The sequence below is a fragment of the Bombina bombina genome, chromosome 1 (assembly GCF_027579735.1).
Source record: "Bombina bombina isolate aBomBom1 chromosome 1, aBomBom1.pri, whole genome shotgun sequence".
Classification (NCBI taxonomy): domain Eukaryota; kingdom Metazoa; phylum Chordata; class Amphibia; order Anura; family Bombinatoridae; genus Bombina; species Bombina bombina.
The window spans coordinates 73,001,176-73,021,445 of NC_069499.1; the positions used below are offsets into that span (position 1 = coordinate 73,001,176).

At 36.7% G+C, this 20,270-nt stretch overlaps 1 protein-coding gene across 1 annotated transcript in view; it reads left to right on the forward strand.

Annotated features, from left to right (window-relative positions):
* BEGAIN (brain enriched guanylate kinase associated) overlaps positions 1 to 20,270 on the forward strand; it is a 507,736-nt gene that overhangs the window by 329,777 nt on the left and 157,689 nt on the right. Inside the window, exon 4 of the mRNA XM_053697448.1 lies at positions 16,599 to 16,665. Coding sequence (XP_053553423.1) covers positions 16,599 to 16,665 — 67 coding nt within the window. The remainder of the gene's footprint in view (positions 1 to 16,598; positions 16,666 to 20,270) is intronic.

The window sequence follows — 20,270 nt, forward strand, 5'->3', positions numbered from 1 at the left end:
TCCGACACGGAGCATCCTCTTCATCCGACGACTAAAGACAAATGAAGGTACCTTTAAGTGATGTCATCAAGCCATCCTGGAAACCACATCAGTCTTGGAGTAAGGGGAAGCAGGCCAAAAAGCATGCAGCTGACTCTAAGTCTGCATGAAGGGGTTGCCCCGATCCAGGCTTGGATTAGGTAGGGGGCAGACTGTCTCAGTTCTCTCAGGTCTGGATAAGAGACATTCCAGGCCCTTGGACTGTGGACATTGTTTCTCAGGGCTACAGGTTGGAGTTTAAAAATTGTCCTCCCAGGGGCAGGTTTCACCTTTCCAGATTATCTGCAGACAGGACATAGAGAGAGGCATTCTTAAAATGTGTCTAAGATCTCTCGTCCCTAGGAGTGACTGTCTCTGTTCCAAAGCAGGAACAGGGTCTAGGGTTTTACTCAAACCTGTTTTCGGTCCCCCAAAAAAAGAGGACCTTCCGTCCCATTCTAGACTTAAAATAACTCAACAGATTCCTCAGGGTTCCATCCTTCAAGATGGAAACCATTCGTACGATTCTTCCATTGATTCAAGAAGGTCAGTTCATGATGACCATTGATCTAAAGGATGCATACTTGCATGTTCCCCTTCACAGGGATCATCACAAGTTCCTGAGGTTTGCCTTTCTCGACCAACACATACAGTTTGTGGCCTTAGCATTCGGCCTTGCCACAGCTCCCAGGATATTCTCAAAGGTCCTAGGAGCCCTCTTAGTGGTGGTCCAGTCCAGGGGGATTGTAGTGGCTCCCTACCTGGATGACATTCTGATTCAGGCACCTTCCTTTCTGCAAGCAGCATCTCACACAGAGATGTTACTGTCCTTTCTCCCATCACATGGGTGGAAAGTAAATTTGGAAAAGAGCTCCCTGGTTCCTGCGACAAGGGTAGTTTTCCTAGGGACTATCATAGATTCTGTTCTGATGAAGATCTTTCTGACAGAGACAAGAATAGCAAAGCTCCTTTCGTCTTGTCGATCCCTGCAGGAGATGGCTCACCCTTCAGTCCCCCAATGTATGAAAGTAATCGGTTTGATGGTGGCCACCATGGACATTCTCCCATTTGCTCAATTTCATCTGAGAACCCTGCAGTTGTGCATGCTCAGTCAGTGGAACAGAGATTAAGTGAAAGGGCATCAGTAATCCTAAATGCACCGACTTGGCCTCAAAGGATCTGGTATGCGGACCTAGTGGAGAAGTCGTCTCTACCCCCGTGGAGGTTACCTCTGAGGAAGGACCTTCTTCTTCAGGGGCCTTTTCTCCACCCAAATCTCGTTTCTCTGAAGCTGCTGGTTTCTCCGAGTCAGTAATTGAGACTATGATTCAGGCTTGTAAGCCTGTTACTAGGAAGATTTACCATAAGATATGAAGGAAATATCTTTATTGGTGTGAATCCAAGTGCTACTCTTGGAGTAGGGTTAGGATTCCAAGAATTTTGTCTTTTCTCCAGGAGGGTCTGGAGAAAGAGTTATCTGTTAGCACTTTGAATGGTCAAATTTCGGCCTTATCTGTGCTGTTGCATAGGTGTTTGACAGATGTGCCAGATGTTCAATCTTTTTGTCAGGTCTTGGTCAGAATCAGACCTGTGTTTAAACCTGTTGCTCCACATTGGAGTCTTAATCTTGTACTTAAGGTTTTGCAGCGGCGTCCATTTGAGACAATGCATTCTATATGTCAAGGTATATGTGAGGTAAATAAATATATATATTTTAATCATATATTTTAAGGCTATGCAATACAATTATATTTATTCAGATCTGAACTGGTCAGCAGAAAGGACTCATTTCTGTCAGACAAACTGACTTCAGACAGGTTTGGTTTTCCCCCACTTCTTCAATTACACAGGAAACTAATAAAAATTACTTTAAAAGAGAAATTCCTAGCTAAAGTGAGAACAATAGAACATTTGGTTTAATTAAAATGTAACCACAGTTTCAGAAACCATATGTGTGATTGCTTGGGAATGTGAGATAAAATCTATTTACCCTTCCCAATGTACCTAAGAATCTAACTCAGGTGACAAATCTTGTGAGGATTTCAGCATTACATTTAGGTGTAAAATGACCCCATGTGGTGAGTAATAGACAGTGTGTCTGAAATCTCCCTTTTTGAAGCTGGATGAGATGGAAATTAGACTGTTGGAATCTCAAAGACACATGTTAAGGTGTGACTCTGAAACTTACTAAACATACAGCAAATAATCATTTTTTTTTCTGTTTTAATGCATGCCTCAGAATGTATTAAATATAGAAATTTGGGAAATTGTCTAATTCTCTATTATTACATGGGTATTTGCTAAGCTTGGGAGGTAACTGTTTTAGTCAGTCAAAAATGTTTAATAACCTCTGTATTGTTTATATTTTTCAGACATATAATTTCAGATCTGCATGAAGAAGGTTCATACATCCTGGGCTTATTAGAAACATAAAATATGATATATTCATATTAGAACACAATGCAGGCAGAACTATTGGAAATATAAAAATCGGCTGTTATTTCTATAGAAATACCAGGATACTGATAAAATTATAATGCATTTTAAGCTAATAATTAGCAGTATTAAATTGCCTTAATATAATAAAATGTTAATAATATAAAACATGACGTTTCATATCAAAACGATCAGGAAATTGATCTGATGCTGCTTCACCTATAATTAATATTGGGAGAGATTAATACAAGAAATTATGGCAGTTATTACATAGTTTAAAGAAATATTTCACTGTCTAAAAATGTTGGTTAAATGAATTTCTATGTATTGTCATGCTGAATTGTTTTGTCTGGATATCTGCTGCCACCTAAGGGCCAATACTGGTAGGACAGTTAAGGGAATTTAACTGTCCAAAAGATACGTTGCCATGGTAAACATGTTTCAACTCTAAGGGTGGACCAGGGACCAGCACGAGTGCCAATCCGAAACAAGGTTTCCGTTTTGGGGCGTTTCCAATCTCACCAGTGAGGAGAACCCATATAAAGTGATTGCAAACATAAAGAGGGGGAGATTTTGGCTGAGCTGACTGGTAATTGGATGCTGGCGTGAAATACCATATACTCAAAGCAAAGCTGATCTATTCTACTCATTGACTGCAAAATTATACTTTTTGGTATTCTGAGGTGAAATTGGTCTGAGAAACATTGGAAACTGAATTGCTGTTTATTTGGTAACGTATACAAGGTTTTTGTAAGATAAATTATATGCATAGTCACTACAGTAAAATTACAATTGGAAGATTGGAAAGAACAATTTTTTTTTTTTTAATTGTATTGCATAACCTTGAATAGCTCTTAGCCTGCCTATTTGTATGCAAGCATTTAAAGTAAACATTTACTATTGCTGTATGTAGCAGAGTTAAGGAAATAGTGCATATTCCAAGTTAGCATTTCATAGCCTATGTATTGTTAAACTAATCCCAATCTTAAATTGTTTATCTATGCAAATATATAATAATAATTCAGAAGTGTATATTGTATTTTAAATTGGTAGTCACAGCCTATATATTGTTTAAATCTGTATCTGATTGGCTAAGTAACTCATCTGTGCAAGTTCTGATATTGTAAGTTAATTTTGTATTAGGATACATTGCAGTTAAATAGCAGAATATATATATTACCCTATTGATTATAAGCACTGTTGCTTGGATGTTAAAGGCTATTTATAAATAAGGTTGGTTTTAAAGGTAAGCGTGTATGCACTTTGCACAGCATATTTAAATAGTTTTCAAACGCATATAATATTATTTCATATTCCTTTTATTACAAATATATTTCAAAAATGTTCATGGATATTAACTAAATAAAAGAATTCAGATATTTACATTAATTGTATGGTTTCTAGTAGATGCATGTTGATTAAGGGTTTCTATTTTTAAGGATAATTAATATTTATATTGTGTTATAACCCTGCCATAAGCTGATATATTATTTGGAGAGCACTACTAAGATTTTCATAAATATACTGACATATAGATATGAAATTACTATCCTGGAAGGTTTTGTTTCTGTTGATGATTTCTTCTGTGTGGAGGGTATCGGAACTTTCTGCCTTGCAGATTGATTCTCCTTATCTTATTTTTCATGTGGATAAGGCGGTTCTTCGCACTAAGTTGGGATTCCTTCCCAAAGTTGTTTCTACTAAGAATATTAATCAGGAGATTGTTGCTCCTTCTCTGTGTCCGAAGCCATCTTCGGATAAAGAACGTCTGTTGCATTATTTGGACGTGGTCCGCATTCTTAAGTTCTATTTGGAGGCGACTAAGGACTTTCGCAAGTCTTCTGCTCTCTTTGTTTGTTTTTCTGGGAATAGTAGAGGTCAGAAAGCTACTGCTTCTACTCTTGCTTTTTGGTTGCGAAGTGTGATTTGCATGGCGTATGAGTCTGCTGGGAAGCAGCCTCCAGAGAGAATAAAGGTTCATTCCACCAGGGCTGTAGCCTCTTCTTGGGCTTTCAAAAATGAAGCTTCTAAGGAGCAAATTTGCAAGGCTGCAACTTGGTCTTTTTTACATACTTTTTCCAAATTTTACATATTTGATACTTTTGCCTCAGCTGAGGCGGCTTTTGGGAGAAAGGTTCTTCAAGTGGTGGTGCCTTTCTTTTAGGCATGCTGGTTCTTATCCCCCCTACTCATCTGTGTCCTCTAACTTGGGTATTGGTTCCCAACAGTAATTAAGATGAACCCGTGGACTCATCACATCTTTAGAAGAAAACAAAATTTATGCTTACCTGATAAAAAAAAAAATTCAAGATATGGTGAGTCCACAGACCCACCCTTTTTGTTTTTTAACTTTTTAAAGAGGTTTTTACTAAACCTCAGACACCTCCGCACCTTGTGTTGCTTTCCTTTCTCCATTTACTTTTGGTCGAATGACTGTGGTTTATGGGTAGGGAAGTGATACTTAACAGTTTTACTGTGGCGCTCTTTGCCTCCTCTTGCTGGCGAGGAGTGATATATTCCCAACAGTAATTAAGATGACAAAATTTAGAGAAATGGATAGAAAATTTGCTACGCAATATAGAGATCTACTTAGACTAATCAGGAATTCAAACCATTCTGAAAATTACCAACTAATTCATATTGGTTTAGATATCAAGATATATGGTGCAGACCCATTAAATAATTATCAAACAGAGAAAAAGAAAGATTTAGTGAAATATAATAAAGTCACTGAAAAGACTGGGAATTCAGCACTCTTTTAAAGTAGTTATAAAATGACAAGACTCTCAAAATTTGTAACAAAAGGTTTATTTTCACACTGTGTCGAGCGCAAGCCTGTCAACCTGACAGTAACTAATTACATTAAGTGAAATAAATGTTGTGGTTAAAAAAACAGACAGTATTGTATTCAAATATATTAAAAATTACTAGGACCGGTCCATGTAGAGTGACATAACATATACGCCTAGATTACGAGTCTTGCGTTAGCCTTAAAAAGCAGCGTTGAGAGGTCCCAATGCTGCTTTTTAACGCCCACTGGTATTACGAGTCTTGAAATGACAGGCTCACCGCTCACTTTTTTGGCCAGACTCGAAAATACCGCAAATCCACTTACGTCAATTGCGTATCCTATTTTTTCAACGGGATTTGCCTAACGCCTGTATTACGAGTCTTCAAAAAAGTGAGCGCTAAACCCTATCCTGTCAAGCCTGGTACCGCATTTTAAAGTCAGTAGTTAAGAGTTTTATGGGCTAACACCGTAGTATAAAACTCTTAACTAAAGTGCTAAAAAGTACACTAACACCCATAAACTACCTATTAACCCCTAAACCGAGGCCCCCCCACATCACTAACACTAAAATAAAATATTTAACCCCTAATCTGCTGAACCGGACATCGCCGCCACTATAAAAAACATATTAACCCCTAAACCGCCGCACTCCCGCATCGCAAACACTAGTTAAATTTTATTAACCCCTAATCTGCCGTCCCTAACATCGCCGACACCTACCTACATTTATTAACCCCTAATCTGCCGCCCCCAACGTTGCCGCCACTATATTAAATGTATTAACCCCTAAACCTAAGAATAACCCTAACCCTAACACCCCCCTAACTTAAATATAATTTAAATAAATCTAAATAAAATTACTACAATTAACAAAATTATTCCTATTTAAAACTAAATACTTACCTATAAAATAAACCCTAAGATAGCTACAATATAACTAATAGTTACATTGTATCTAGCTTAGGGTTTATTTTTATTTTACAGGCAACTTTGTATTTATTTTAACTAGGTAGAATAGTTATTAAATAGTTATTAACTATTTAATAGCTACCTAGTTAAAATAAAGACAAATTTACCTGTAAAATAAAACCTAACCTAAGTTACAATTACACCTAACACTACACTATAATTAAATTAATTCCCTAAATTAACTACAATTAAATACAATTAAATACAATTATCTAAAGTACGAAAAAACAAACTCTAAATTACAGAAAATAATAAAATAATTACAAGTTTTTTTAAACTAATTACGCCTAATCTAATCCCCCTAATAAAATAAAAAAAGCCCCCCAAAATAATAAAAAGCCCTACCCTATACTAAATTACAAATAGCCCTTAAAAGGACTTTTTGCGGGGCATTGCCCCAAAGTAATCAGCTCTTTTACCTGTAAAAAATAGTACAATACCCCTCCATCATTAAAACCCACCACCCACACACCCAACCCTACTCTAAAACCCACCCAATTCCCCCTTAATAAAACCTAACACTTACCCCTTGAAGATCACCCTACCTTGAGAAGTCTTCACCCAACCAGGCCGAAGTCCTCAAAGAAGCCGGGCGAAGTGGTCCTCCAGACGGGCAGAAGACTTCATCCAAGCTGGGCAGAAGAGGTCCTTCAGACGGGCAGAAGTCTTCATCCAGAGGGCATCTTCTATCTTCATCCATCCGGCGTGGAGCAGGTCCATCTTCAAGACATCCGACGAGGAGCATCCTCTTCCAACGAAGTCCAACTGAAGAATGAAGATTCCTTTAAATGACATCATCCAAGATGGTGTCCCTTCAATTCCGATTATTATTGAAGTTCAATCCTATTGGCTGATCCAATCAGCCAATAGGATTGAGCTGGCATTCTATTGACTGATTGGATCAGCCAATAGAATGCAAGCTCAATCCTATTGGCTGATTGTATCAGCCAATATGATTTTTTCTACCTTAATTCCGATTGGCTGATAGAATTCTATCAGCCAATCGGAATTGAAGGGACTCCATCTTGGATGACGTCATTTAAAGGAACCTTCTTTCTTCAGTTGGACGTCGTTTGAAGAGGATGCTCCGCGTTGGATGTCTTGAAGATGGAGCCGCCCGTCTGGAGGACCTCTTCTTCCCGGGTTGGATGAAGACTTCTACCCGTCTGGAGGACCACTTCGCCCGGCTTCGTTGAGGACTTCGGCCCGGTTGTGTGAAGACTTCTCAAGGTAGGGTGATCTTCAAGGGGTTAGTGTTAGGTTTTATTAAGGGGGGATTGGGTGGGTTTTAGAGTAGGGTTGGTTGTGTGGGTGGTGGGCTTTAATGTTGGGGGGTATTGTACTTTTTTTTTACAGGTAAAAGAGCTGATTACTTTGGGGCAATGCCCCGCAAAAGGCCCTTTTAAGGGCTATTTGTAATTTAGTATACAGTAGGGCTTTTTATTATTTTGGGGGGCTTTTTTATTTTATTAGGGGGATTAGATTAGGTGTAATTAGTTTAAAAAACTTGTAATTATTTTATTATTTCTGTAATTTAGTAGGGGGGGTTCGTACTTTAGATAATTGTATTTAATTGTAGTTAATTTAGGGAATTAATTTAATTTTAGTGTAGTGTTAGGTGTAATTGTAACTTAGTTTAGGTTTTATTTTACAGGTAAATTTGTCTTTATTTTAACTAGGTAGCTATTAAATAGTTAATAACTATTTAATAACTATTGTACCTAGTTAAAATAAATACAAAGTTGCCTGTAAAATAAAAATAAATCCTAAAATATCTACAATGTAACTATTAGTTATATTGTAGCTATCTTAGGGTTTATTTTATAGGTAAGTATTTAGTTTTAAATAGGAATAATTTAGGTAATTGTTGTTATTTTATTTAGATTTATTTAAATTATATTTAAGTTAGGGGGTTAGGGTTAGACTTAGTTTTAGGGGTTAATAACTTTAATATAGTGGCAGCGACATTGGGGGCGGCAGATTAGGGGTTAATAATTGTAGTTAGGTTGCGGCGACATTTGGGGGCGGCATATTAGGGGTTAATAAATATAATGTAGGTGGCGGCGGTGGCGGGAGCGGCAGATTAGGGGTTAATACTATAATGCAGGTGTCGGCGATGTCGGGGGCAGCAGATTAGGGGTTAATAAGTGTAATATAAGGGGTGTTTAGACTCGGGGTTCATGTTAGGGTGTAGACATAAAATGTGTTTCCCCATAGGAATCAATGGGGCTGCGTTAGGAGCTTTACGCTGCTGTTTTGCAGGTGTTAGACTTTCTTTCAGCCAGCTCTGCCCCATTGATTCCTATGGGGAAATCGTGCACGAGCACGTTTTGCCAGCTCACCGCTACCGTAAGCAGCGCTGGTATTGAGGTGAGATGTGAAGCAAAATTTTGCTCTCCGCTCACTTTTCTGCGGCTAACGCCGGGTTTGTAAAAACCCGTAATACCAGCGTTGTCTGTAGGTGAGCGTTGAGCATAAAATGCTCATTAGCACTGCACAGCCTTACCGACAAAACTTGTAATCTAGCCGATAGTTTGTAAAAACTTAATAGAAATAGTTTTTCTAAAAAGAACAAAATATAGTGGCTATTTAAATAGCGCTGCTACAAATGAATAGGCGCAGGTCACAGAACCTCTAATTATATTCTCAGACCTCTTTAGGTTTTAGTAACAACTGAGATTGTTGAGGCAAAAAGATCTGCGCATAGTCACCTGTCATATTATAAACAATGACATAGTATATGTAGTAGCAGTACATCCCATTACACAATAGCGATATAGCCGTGCTTGATAAGCAGAGAAACAAAAAAGGTTATGCCATGGGAGCTACCAAGGGCTATATAGGTTTAATAATCACAGACTATCAGTCTATTATGGACCATTTAAATCGAAAGTCCTTCCACTGGTATTAAACCTCAAGGTAGATGTAACCTCTTAAATGTCCCACAAGATGTAAGTGAAAACCAAGAAGGTAAGGACATTCATAGAGCCGTATAGCAAGTTATTATATAAGCTGGAATGACATGCAGCAAAGCAAATGAAGCTTGTAGGTTAGTAATGCAACAGGACAGAGCAAACAAAGATGCAGGAGGATACCTCTTATGTTATTCCGTACCCCTCTGTCAACTGCACCTGTTTGTTATACATGTGACAGATTCTTGGAACATTCATATTCCTCCGTTGTACCTTTCAAAAGACTGCCATGTATTCTTAATGTAGGGTCAGAATGCAGACCAGTTGCAAAAGACCGATATCCTCAAGCAGACAATCCAACCTTGCTTCGGTTGTAGTTTGGGTTACAGCATTTTTTAATCCTCTGCCACACAGACAAACAGACAAACCAACATGTCAGATCACAAGGAGTGGTCAGCCAATAGCCGACGTGCGTTTCACCCCCTCGTCACAAGAGACGGGGCTTCCTCAGGGCTTGATGGTGTAACGTATTTCGTGCAGACTTTTGTAGCCACACTGACTCTGCCCATGATGGGAGGTGATTTTTTTTAAACTAACTAAAAGGAGCGCATAATTTAAACAATGTATACAGTTATTTACACTTATTATTGCTGCAACTCAATTAAAAAACCTATTTGAGTCATAGACAAATATGGTCTTTGTATTTAGAAAAAGTATTATCAAACGAAAATAGAGTAATAACTCAAATTCATAGGAAGCAGGCCATGTCAAGCCTCTCATTTATGCCATTGGATCCAATGGTAGAGAGGTTATAAATCCACCTGCATTCCTTTCGAAGAAGGACCTTATCATTATTCCCACCTCTTCCATTGGAGATACCTCTATCTATGCCAGTAACCCTCATGCAGACTACTATTATGGAAACTTTCAAAATGTCTTGCTACACTGCTATTTTGAGCTTTGTTTTTAATATCATCCCTATGTTCAAGGATCCTGTCTTTCAGAATTCTTTTCGTTTTCCCAACATAAAAGCTGGGGCAGTTACAGCTGAGTAGGTAAACAACCCCTTCAGTGTTACAGTTAAAGAAGTGTCTTAGCCTGTAGATCCTCTCAGTACAGGCAGAAAAAAACCTTTGTCTTAGCCATGAATTTACAAGTTACACACCTCTTACAGGGAAAATTGCCCACTATCTTTTGGTTAAGAAGCCAGTTCTTTTGTAGAGTAACAAACTTGCTTCTAACCAATTTATCTTTTAGGTTTGGAGCTCTTTTAGCTGTCAAGCTTGGAAACGTACCTACTTCCTTGGCTACGCTTCATAATTTAATGAAATGTCCCAGTTCTTTTTCAATATATTTCTCAACCCATTCGAGTGGCAATTAAATTTTATCACTAATCTAATGCCACTGTTTTTTTCTTTCTCTCTTAGGAAAAGAAGAGATTCTCTATCTTTTCTCCGTGTCTCATTATTTGCGTTCATTAAGATACGCTTTGAGTAACCTCTAGCTTTAAATCTAGTCTGCATTCGGGCTGTGTGTTCGTCATACTTGGATTTTGACAAACAATTCCTGCGAAGACGCAGGAATTGTTCCTTGGGAATACCTTTTTTAAGATGGTTAGGATGATGGCTTTGCGATAAGATATTTGTTGCAGTTGCTTTACGACATTTTTCGGTTTCTAAAGTGTAATTTTTAACTTTAATGTTTACATCTAGGAATGAAAACTCAGTTTTGCTATAATTTAAAGTGAGAACAATGTTTCTCTCATTTGAATTCAAATCTCCCACAAAACTGATTAGTTCTGCTTGGGTACCTTCCCAGATGATAAAAATGTCATCCACTTAGCGGAGCCATAAAAGGACTTGTTCATTAAACAATTTCTTGTGATATACCTCTTCCATTTCCCAAGCTCCAAGGTGAAGGCAGGCATATGTGGGGGCACAAGTGGCCCCCATAGCTGTACCTCTAATTTGCCTGTAGATCTTATTATCAAATGAAAAAACATTGTTCTCAAGAACAAATCGTAGCAGGTCGATGGTAAAGTCAGTATGGTCTCTAAAATATACTCCTCTGGTGTCTAGAAGTGCTTGCTGTCTCTATTCCAATGTCATGTGGAATTGATGAATAAAGACCTTCTACATCCAACGATACTAGTAAGGCATCGTGGGGTATAGAAAGACAATCAATTTTTCTTAGGAAATCAGTTCTGTCTATAACGTATGAGGGCATGGTGCTCAGGAAAGGTTTTAAAAAATATTCAATATAGTTCCCAAGGTTTTCAGTTGCACTACCTATCCCAGAAATTATGGGACGACCTGGGGGATTTTTTAGGTTCTTGTGGATTTTAGGTATGCAATAGAAAACTGGCATTGTCGGGAAATTTTTAAAAAGATACTAAAATTCGGCAGGATTAATAATACCATTAAGTTTTGCATCATTAAGTTTTCTGAAAAGTAAGGACTGAATATTAGATATTGGATTTGACATGAGGCGTAAGTACTGACTCTTGTCTAGCAACTGTCTTTTAACTTCTAGGACATAGCTAGTTTGGTCCCACAGGACCACATTTCCCCCCCTTGTCCGCAGATTTATTCACCACATTATCAGCATTAGTAAGTTCATTCAATGCTATTCTTTCAGTCCTAGTCAGATTATCATCAATTATATTTGTCAGTGTCAGTTTATGTATATCTTTTTCAACTTGTCTTACAAATAGATTTACAACTGGGACTGTAGAGAGTTGTGGCATGAATTTTGACTTGGGTCTAAACTCAGAGCTTTCTTTTATTTGGGGAAGTGGGGAGGGTGGAGAAGTGTCAGTGGGAATGGGCTGAAGGAGTTCTTCAAGATCCTGCAAAGCCAATCTGTCCTCTCTATCCAAACCTAGGCCATCAACCAGATTTTTAAACATTTGGAATAAGACAATATGTCTTGCAAAAATATGCAGATCTTTTTTAAACTTGAACTTGTCAAGTCCATTTGTAGGACAAAAAGAAAGGCCTTTTTTAAGGACACATATTTGGGCCTGGTTTAGTCTAAAGGAGGACAGATAAATTATTTGCAGGTCATTATCTGGTGTGTTCAGTAACCCCTCCGTCCTCAGAATCTCCGGGGACGCCCCCTCTGTCCTCTCTCCTGACTGTAGTCTCTCTGACGATTCTCCTCCCTCTGGTGTTGATATGCCCTCCTCCCTCCGGAGTTGATATTCCCTCCTCCTGTGTCTTTTCCTACCCCCTCTCCTCCTATTGTTCCATTTGTATTCCCTTCCTGCTCGTTTTTTGACATGTGATTGTCTAATTCTACATCAGAACCATCTGTTCCTGAGTCATAGGACCCTTTAACTGTTTAATAGTTATATACGCGTTTCTTTACATAGTCATCATTATCTCAAGCTAGTTTCCTACTTTGCAAAGTTTTATATCTGTTTGCAGTCTAGCTAGTTGTTCTTGGATTTAATTGTTCAATTTCCCAAAATTTAGATTTTGTTCAAAGGTGTTAGCCACCTTAAGAGCTTCTTCCACTAATTGTTTTGTTTTTCAAACCTCTCTTTATTTCTAATTACCATTTTTTTCATTAAAATAATGGAACATTCAGAGAGGCTTAAATTCCAGTCCTCCATAAAGCTATCTCCTCCCTCATCTTCTCTTAGATTTGTGCCTGGATCAATTCTTAGTCTCAGGCCTCTAGGTATAATGTTATTTTTAATGTAATTCTCCAGACTTGCAGTTTCTGCTCTTAACTTAATCTGTTTAACTAGAAGTTTTTTATATTCCTTAAAGGCAGAAAAGATATTTAAGGGATTCACCTCATTGCTAGTGCCTTCTAGGGTACTCAGCATAGATAGGGTAGCTAAGAGATCAGCTTCCCATGTTTCATCAGATAATTCAAAGGCATTTGAAAACTGTCAAGGGAGATCAAGCTGCACAATCAAAAATCTTTTGGTTATAATTATAACAAAATTTAGAGAAATGGATGGAAAATTTGCTACGCAATATAGAGAGATTTACTTAGACTAATCAGAAATTCAAACCATTCTGAAAATTGCCAACTAATACATATTGGTTTAGATATCAAAATATATGGTGCAGACACATTAAATAATTATCAAACAGAGAAAAAGAAAGATTTATTGAAATATAATAAAGTCACTATAAAGACTGGGAATTCAGCACTCTTTTTAAGTAGTTATAAAATGACAAGACTTTGTAACAAAAGGTTTATTTTCACACTGTGTCGAGCGCAAGCCTATCAACCTGACAGTAACTAATTACATTAAGTGAAATAAATGTTGTGGTTAAAAAACCAGACAGTATTGTATTCACATATATTAAAAATGACTAGGACTGGTCCATGTGGAGTGACATAACATATAGTTTGTAAAAACTTAATAGAAATAGTTTTTCTAAAAAGAACAAAATATAGTGGATATTAAAATAGCGCTGCTACAAATGAATAGGCGCAAGTCACAGAACCTCTAATTATATTCTCAGACCTCTTTAGGTTTTAGTAACAACTGAGATTGTTGAGGCAAAAAGATCTGTGCATAGTCACCTGTCATATTATAAACAATGACATAGTATATGTATTAGCAGTACATCACATTACACAATAGCGATATAGCCGTGCTTGATAAGCAGAGAAACAAAAAGGTTATGCCATGGGAGCTACCAAGGGCTTTATAGGTTTAATAATCACAGACTGTCAGTCTATTATGGACCATTTAAATCGAAAGTCCTTCCACTGGTATTAAACCTCAAGGTAGATGTAACCTCTTAAATGTCCCACAAGATGTAAGTGAAAACCAAGAAGGTAAGGACATTCATAGAGCCGTATAACAAGTTATTATATAAGCTGGATTGACATGCAGCAAAGCACATGAAGCTTGTAGGTTAGTAATGCAACAGGACAGAGCAAACAAAGATGCAGGAGGATACCTCTTATGTTATTCCGTACCCCTCTGTCAACTGCACCTGTTATACACGCGGCAGATTCTTGGAACATCCGTATTCCTCCGTTGTACCTTTCAAAAGACTGCCATGTATTCTTAATGTAGGGTCAGAAAGCAGACCAGTTGCAAAAGACCGATATCCTCAAGCAGACAATCCAACCTTGCTTCGGTTGTAGTTTGGGTTACAGCGTTTTCGAATCCTCCACCAAACAAACAGACAAACCAATGTGTAATTAAGATGAACCTGTGGATTCACCATATCTTAAAGAAATACATTTATCAGGTAAGCATAAATTTTGTTTTTATCATCAATTTTGCTTTGTTCTGTTGGTATTCTAAGTTGAAAGCTAAACCTAGGAGGCTCATATGCTGATTTCTTAGCCCTTGAAGGTCGTCTTTTATCTGAATGCATTTTGACAAAGGGCGTTAGTTTGGGTATGCCATATAGATAACATTGTGCTTATGCCTGTGGAGTTACCTAGGTGTCAGCACTGATTGGCTAAAATCGAAATTTGTCAAAATAACTTAAATAAGGGGGCAGTCTGCAGAGGCTTAGATACAAGGTAATCACAGAGGTAAAAAGTATATTAATATAACTGTGTTGGTTGTGCAAAACTGGGGAATGGGTAATAAAGGGATTATCTATCTTTTTAAACCATAAAAATTCTAGTGTAGACTGTCTCTTTAACAGCAGCTTTGATCTGCCATTGAGGTGAGCACCCCGCTGCAGCATGGGAGTTATAGCTTCATCCGCCTCTTCTGGTTTGAAGCTGTGATTGGTGGCCTGGTAGCGACATCTTTGTTGATACAAGTTTACATTGTTGCTGCCAATTGTAACATTGTCTTCCTTTTTTCACTAATTTTATATACATTACTCTTCCATTTTACAAGTGCACAAATATTTCCACAGGTATAAAGCATATCCATATATACATTTTTATTTAATATTTAGAACCATTTTAGCATCTTGAAGTATGTTGCTTAGCAACTAAAACCCAGTGATATCAAAGAATCGTTCTACACTTTCCACCTCCACTTGGGATCAGCTCAGGCACAATAGACACCCAGATATTTTAAATATTAAATAAAATATTTCATTTGTGTTGGACTTCTAAGTTTCATTAACATTTTGTTTTCCATAGCATTACACAATATAATTATGAAATCTTTATTGCTTAAATATATAGTTTATTGTAATATTTTTTATATATATATATATATATATATATATATATATATATACAGTATATATATATATACAGTATATATATATATATATATATATATATATATATATATATATATATATATATATATATATATATAAAACATTAGAGTCAATGTTATTGTTTTTTATTCATATTATTTTATTGATTATGAGTGTGTTTACACATGTTATAAAGGTTTCACATTTGGTAATACTAGTTGTAAATAGCATCTTGGCCCTTTATTCTTAGGAGAAAAAGACAAAAAGTTGATCAAAACTGTGCGCAAATTATCTTCAGCACCACGCAGATGGCGCAAGGCCGAATTGGCCTGCCAGGCTGATGGTGCTATCTTTCTCAGCATTTTCACGGCTTTAAAGCAGCTGAAAATTATTAACAGCAGTAAAAGCAAATTTTAATATAGTTAAAGGGACAGTCAACACCAGATTTTTTGTTGTTTCAAAATATAGATAATCCCTTTATTACCCATACTCCAGTTTTGCATAACAAACACAGCTATAATAAAGTACGTTTTCCTCTGTATTTACCTTTTATTTAAGCCTCTGCAAACTGCCCCCTTATTTCAATTCTTTTGACAGACTTGCATTTTAGCCAATCAGTGCTGACTCCTAGGTAACTTCACGTGCATGAACTCAATGCTATCTATATGACACACATGAACTAATGCCCTCTAGTGGTGAAAAAGTGTCAAAATGCATTCAGATTAGAAGTGGCCTTCAAGGCCTAATAAATTAGCATATGAGCCTACCTAGGTTTAGTTTTCAACTAAGAATGCCAAAAGAACAAAGCAAAATTGGTGATAAAAGTAGATTGGAAAGTTGTTTAAAATGACATGTTCTATTTGAATCATGAAAGTTTATTTTGGACTTGACTGTCCCTTTAACTAGGATCAGTAATGTAAAAAATACACGTACTCTTTAACTTGTCCTAGCCTCAAATCCCAGCAGGGTCAATTCCAAGTTTCAAACTGGCAAAGTTGATACATTGAGGTTGTATAATAATAACTACGGTTTATAAGCAGTAGCTTAATGGTGAAGTTCAAGGCTGTGTGCTTAAAACACTTTAAACCCTCTTGGGGAGAAAAGCACAATTATTATTATAGGTCTTGTGTTCATTAAATGCGAATAGAATCCAATGAATCAGAATAATGAATCAAACTGAAAATAAAATGAATGTTTTGCTCCTTATAACTGCTTAATAAAAAATGTATTTAACACTGACTTTATATATTTATCACTGTTTAAAATAAAATCTTAAAGTGATGAACACAATGTATTTTTTGTTTGTTTTTTTGTTTATAGAATACAAACGAATTACCTGTCGTTGCAACGAATAAATCAGGAACTTGAAGAGAAGTTGCATAGAATGGTAAGGATTTTTTTATAAGGCTTTCACATTTTACTGTTCAAGAAATAGCTCCAAAAATCATTTAATGGGGTACAGTTATTAATCTATCAACAAGTCAAATTCCTAAGCTGGGAGCATATGCGCCACATCTCACATATCAAATTGCTGAGGGTGTCTTGTGCTGATGTAGATGAATATTTTCCTTGCTGAGTGAACAAAGGGGTTACATGAAAAGAGCTTTTCTGTAATTTTAAAGGGACAGTCTAGACCCAATACTTATTTTTTATTATGTATTGTTACATACCAGACAAGCATCTTGAAACAGGTTCCACATCTATAAGCTTGTAAAAAGTACATGACACTTTCTAAAATCATTGTTTGCTAGAAGATGAATATGGCTGCTAAGCTCCGCCCACAGCTTTCTTCTTGTCCAGATAGCTGTTTTCTTGTATGACAGTTTAGCAATGGATGTTTAATAATTTTCAGTTAGCTATATCAAATTGCACATGCACAAATCAGTGTGTGCAAGGAGGAAAACTTATTTATGAGTCGATTGTGATTGGGGAAACTTAACATACCAAAACATACACAGAATAGGTGGGGGGAGCTTGGCAGCCATTTTCGGCTCCTAACACATAAATATTAAAAATTTTCATGTACTTCTTACAAGCTTATAGATGTAGGACCAGTTGCTGGATGCTTCTCTGGAATGTAACAATAAGTAATCAAAATGATGTGTTGGGTCTAGACTGTCCCTTAAAGAGGTGTGAATAGGCTATTGTATGTGTCAGTGTCAGGAGACTTGCTAATTTCAATTTCAAAAACAGGTAGTTAACACTCAGGGGTAAATTTATCATGGTGCGGACAGACATGATCCACTATAGCGAATCATGTCTGCCGCACATCGATAAATGCCGACAACGTACGCTGTCGGCATTTATCATTGCACCAGCAGTTCTTGTGAAATGCTGGTGCAATACCGCCTCCTGCAGATTCGTGGCTAATCGGCTGCTAGCAGGGGGTGTCAATCAACCCTATCGTATTCGATCGGGCTGATTGCTGTCTGCCACCTCAAAGGTGGTGGACGAGATAAGGTGCAGCGGTCTTAGGATCGCTGCTTCTTAACTTCCGCTTCAGGTGGAACTGAAGAGGAGTGGGTCGGAAGCAGCATCTGCTGCTTCGTAAATCAACCCCTCACAGTCTTTTACTGGAGTTTTTCTGTTGAAAACATGTTCGCTGCCACCGCTTTTTAACAAATGATATGATAAAGCATTGTGATTACTCAAGAAATTCAGCTCCAAATTCAGCCGGTACTGAAAGTGTTTTCGTGAGCCAATAGCCAATAGATTGTGAGCAACCCCTAAGCATCAAAATGAACACAAAGAATAGCAATCAAATGATCAATTTGAAGGCACGTCTGACAAGAAACATCACATTATATCAAATAGTTGGCATTTTATATTATTATTTGTCTTGCATTCCGCAGTTTGTACATCTCATGTATTTACCTTTTTTGTTGGATCTTAAAGGGACATTAAACCATAAATAAATGTTAGATAGAATAATGCATTTAAAGGAAAGATTAGTCTGAGAATAACATATAGATGTATTTTTTAAAGTTTCTTTACCTCTTTTAATAGACAAAACAAGCCTAAAGTTTTAGGGTCTATATAACAATGGGAGCTGCCATGTTGTAACTTAGGTTACTTTCTCTGCTGTGGCCAATTAGGAAAAGTTATAAATAGGTCACTAGAGTGTGCAGCCAATGGCTGTGTGGAACATAACAGTGTTCTGCACTTCCATTTCAAACAGGAATTGAAAAGCTCATAATTTAAGAATGGAATTACAGGGAAAGAGGACAAAATAATAATGAAAGTATATTGTAGAGTTTTACCATCTCAAAGTGTTTAATGTCCCTTTAAGGTTGATATGTTGCAAATAAACTTAAACTACATTAATTCAAAAAGCAATACAGGGAAAAATACATGGCCCAGTAGTCATGTAAATGTTAGTAAAATATAAGCAGAGAAAATTCACAGGCTCTTTATTTTAACCAGGCTTTTTTTTTCTCCGTTTTGTTTTTCTGTAACTTAAAGGGACATCAAACACAATCTTTTTATTTCATGATTCAGATAGAGAATACAATTTTAAACAACTTTTTAATATTCTTCTATTATCTAATTTGTTTCATTCTCTTGGTATCATTTGTTGAAGGACCAGCAATGCACTAATGGTTTCTTACTGAACACATTGGTGAGCCAATCACAATTGATATATATATATGCAGCCACCAATCTACAGCTAGAACCTAGGTTCTCTGCTGCTTCTGGGCTTGCCTAGATAAACATTTCAGCAAGAATAACAAGAGAAGGAAGAAAATTAAATGATAGAAGTAAAATGGAAAGTTGTTTAAAATTGTATTCTCTATCTGAATCATGAAAGAACATTTTTGGGTTTCATGCCCCCTTAATTTAAGGGGACCTTTGTATGCCTAGAGATATCAAAAATATTAATTGGACCAAAATTATTATGCATTATGCATATACAAGTACTTTTTCTTTCTAGTTCTATTTACACCATTACAATGGTGCTCACCAGTAAGTTGGTGGGGAAGATCTGCAGCGAGAATACAAGCGTATTACAAACACGTATATTTTCCTGCAACATTTAATATGTCAGACTACAAGCCACGCAAATCAGGCTGGACCGCTTGTTTTTAATTAAAGGCTTCAATTTTCCAAGTGGATTTTGACGCAAGTTGGCAATCTTGCTTAGTTTTGAATAAGGACCATAGTGTATTGCTACTGTTTGTTTAGCAAGATGTGAGACTGGCTTCTCTTTGCCTTTAAAGGGACAGTATACACCAATTTTCATATATTTACTATAAAGAAGAATATGCACAGATACTGGTCTAAAAATCCAGTATAAAAACTTTTAAAAACTTACTTAAAAGCTCCCAGTTTAGCCTTGCTGAAAAGGTTAGGCTGGGACACCCAGTGAAAGGTGCTGGTAAAACAAGAAGAGAAGACACTCACTTCTTCCTCCTCTTCCATGCGTATGAAAAGACAGCTAACATAATCACAAGCCAGCAGGATTCTGTATTGCTTGTATACATCTGACTACCAGGTAGGCTATATCAATGGATCATCAACAAAACATGGATGCAAAGAAAAATCTAGGGTACAATGTCCCTTTAATGAAGCAGAATATAAAAAATTATTCAGTTTGCAATTCCTGATATGATTACATTTGTTGAAAAAATTATACGTTTGAAGAATAAGGGCGGATTTGAATGAAAAATATTTTTTATCTTTTGCTCCTGAATGACGCTCATGCAAGATTAAACACAGATTGTGGACAGTTTGATGAATTGAGGCCAAAATATTTAATAGGATAAACTAGAATGTATTTCTTATGTCTTAATTCAACTGGTTGGGTGAATATTAAATTGTTATAACAGATAGGAACCACGGGTACTTCATGTATAATCAAAACACTAATTATTGAAATGTGTGCACTCTATCTAGATCACAAACAAAAACAATTTTGGTGCTAGCAGTCATAACGAAATATTAAATGAATAAATAAGAGAGTAGTCACAGCTAAAAAGTAGATGCTGTGAAAAA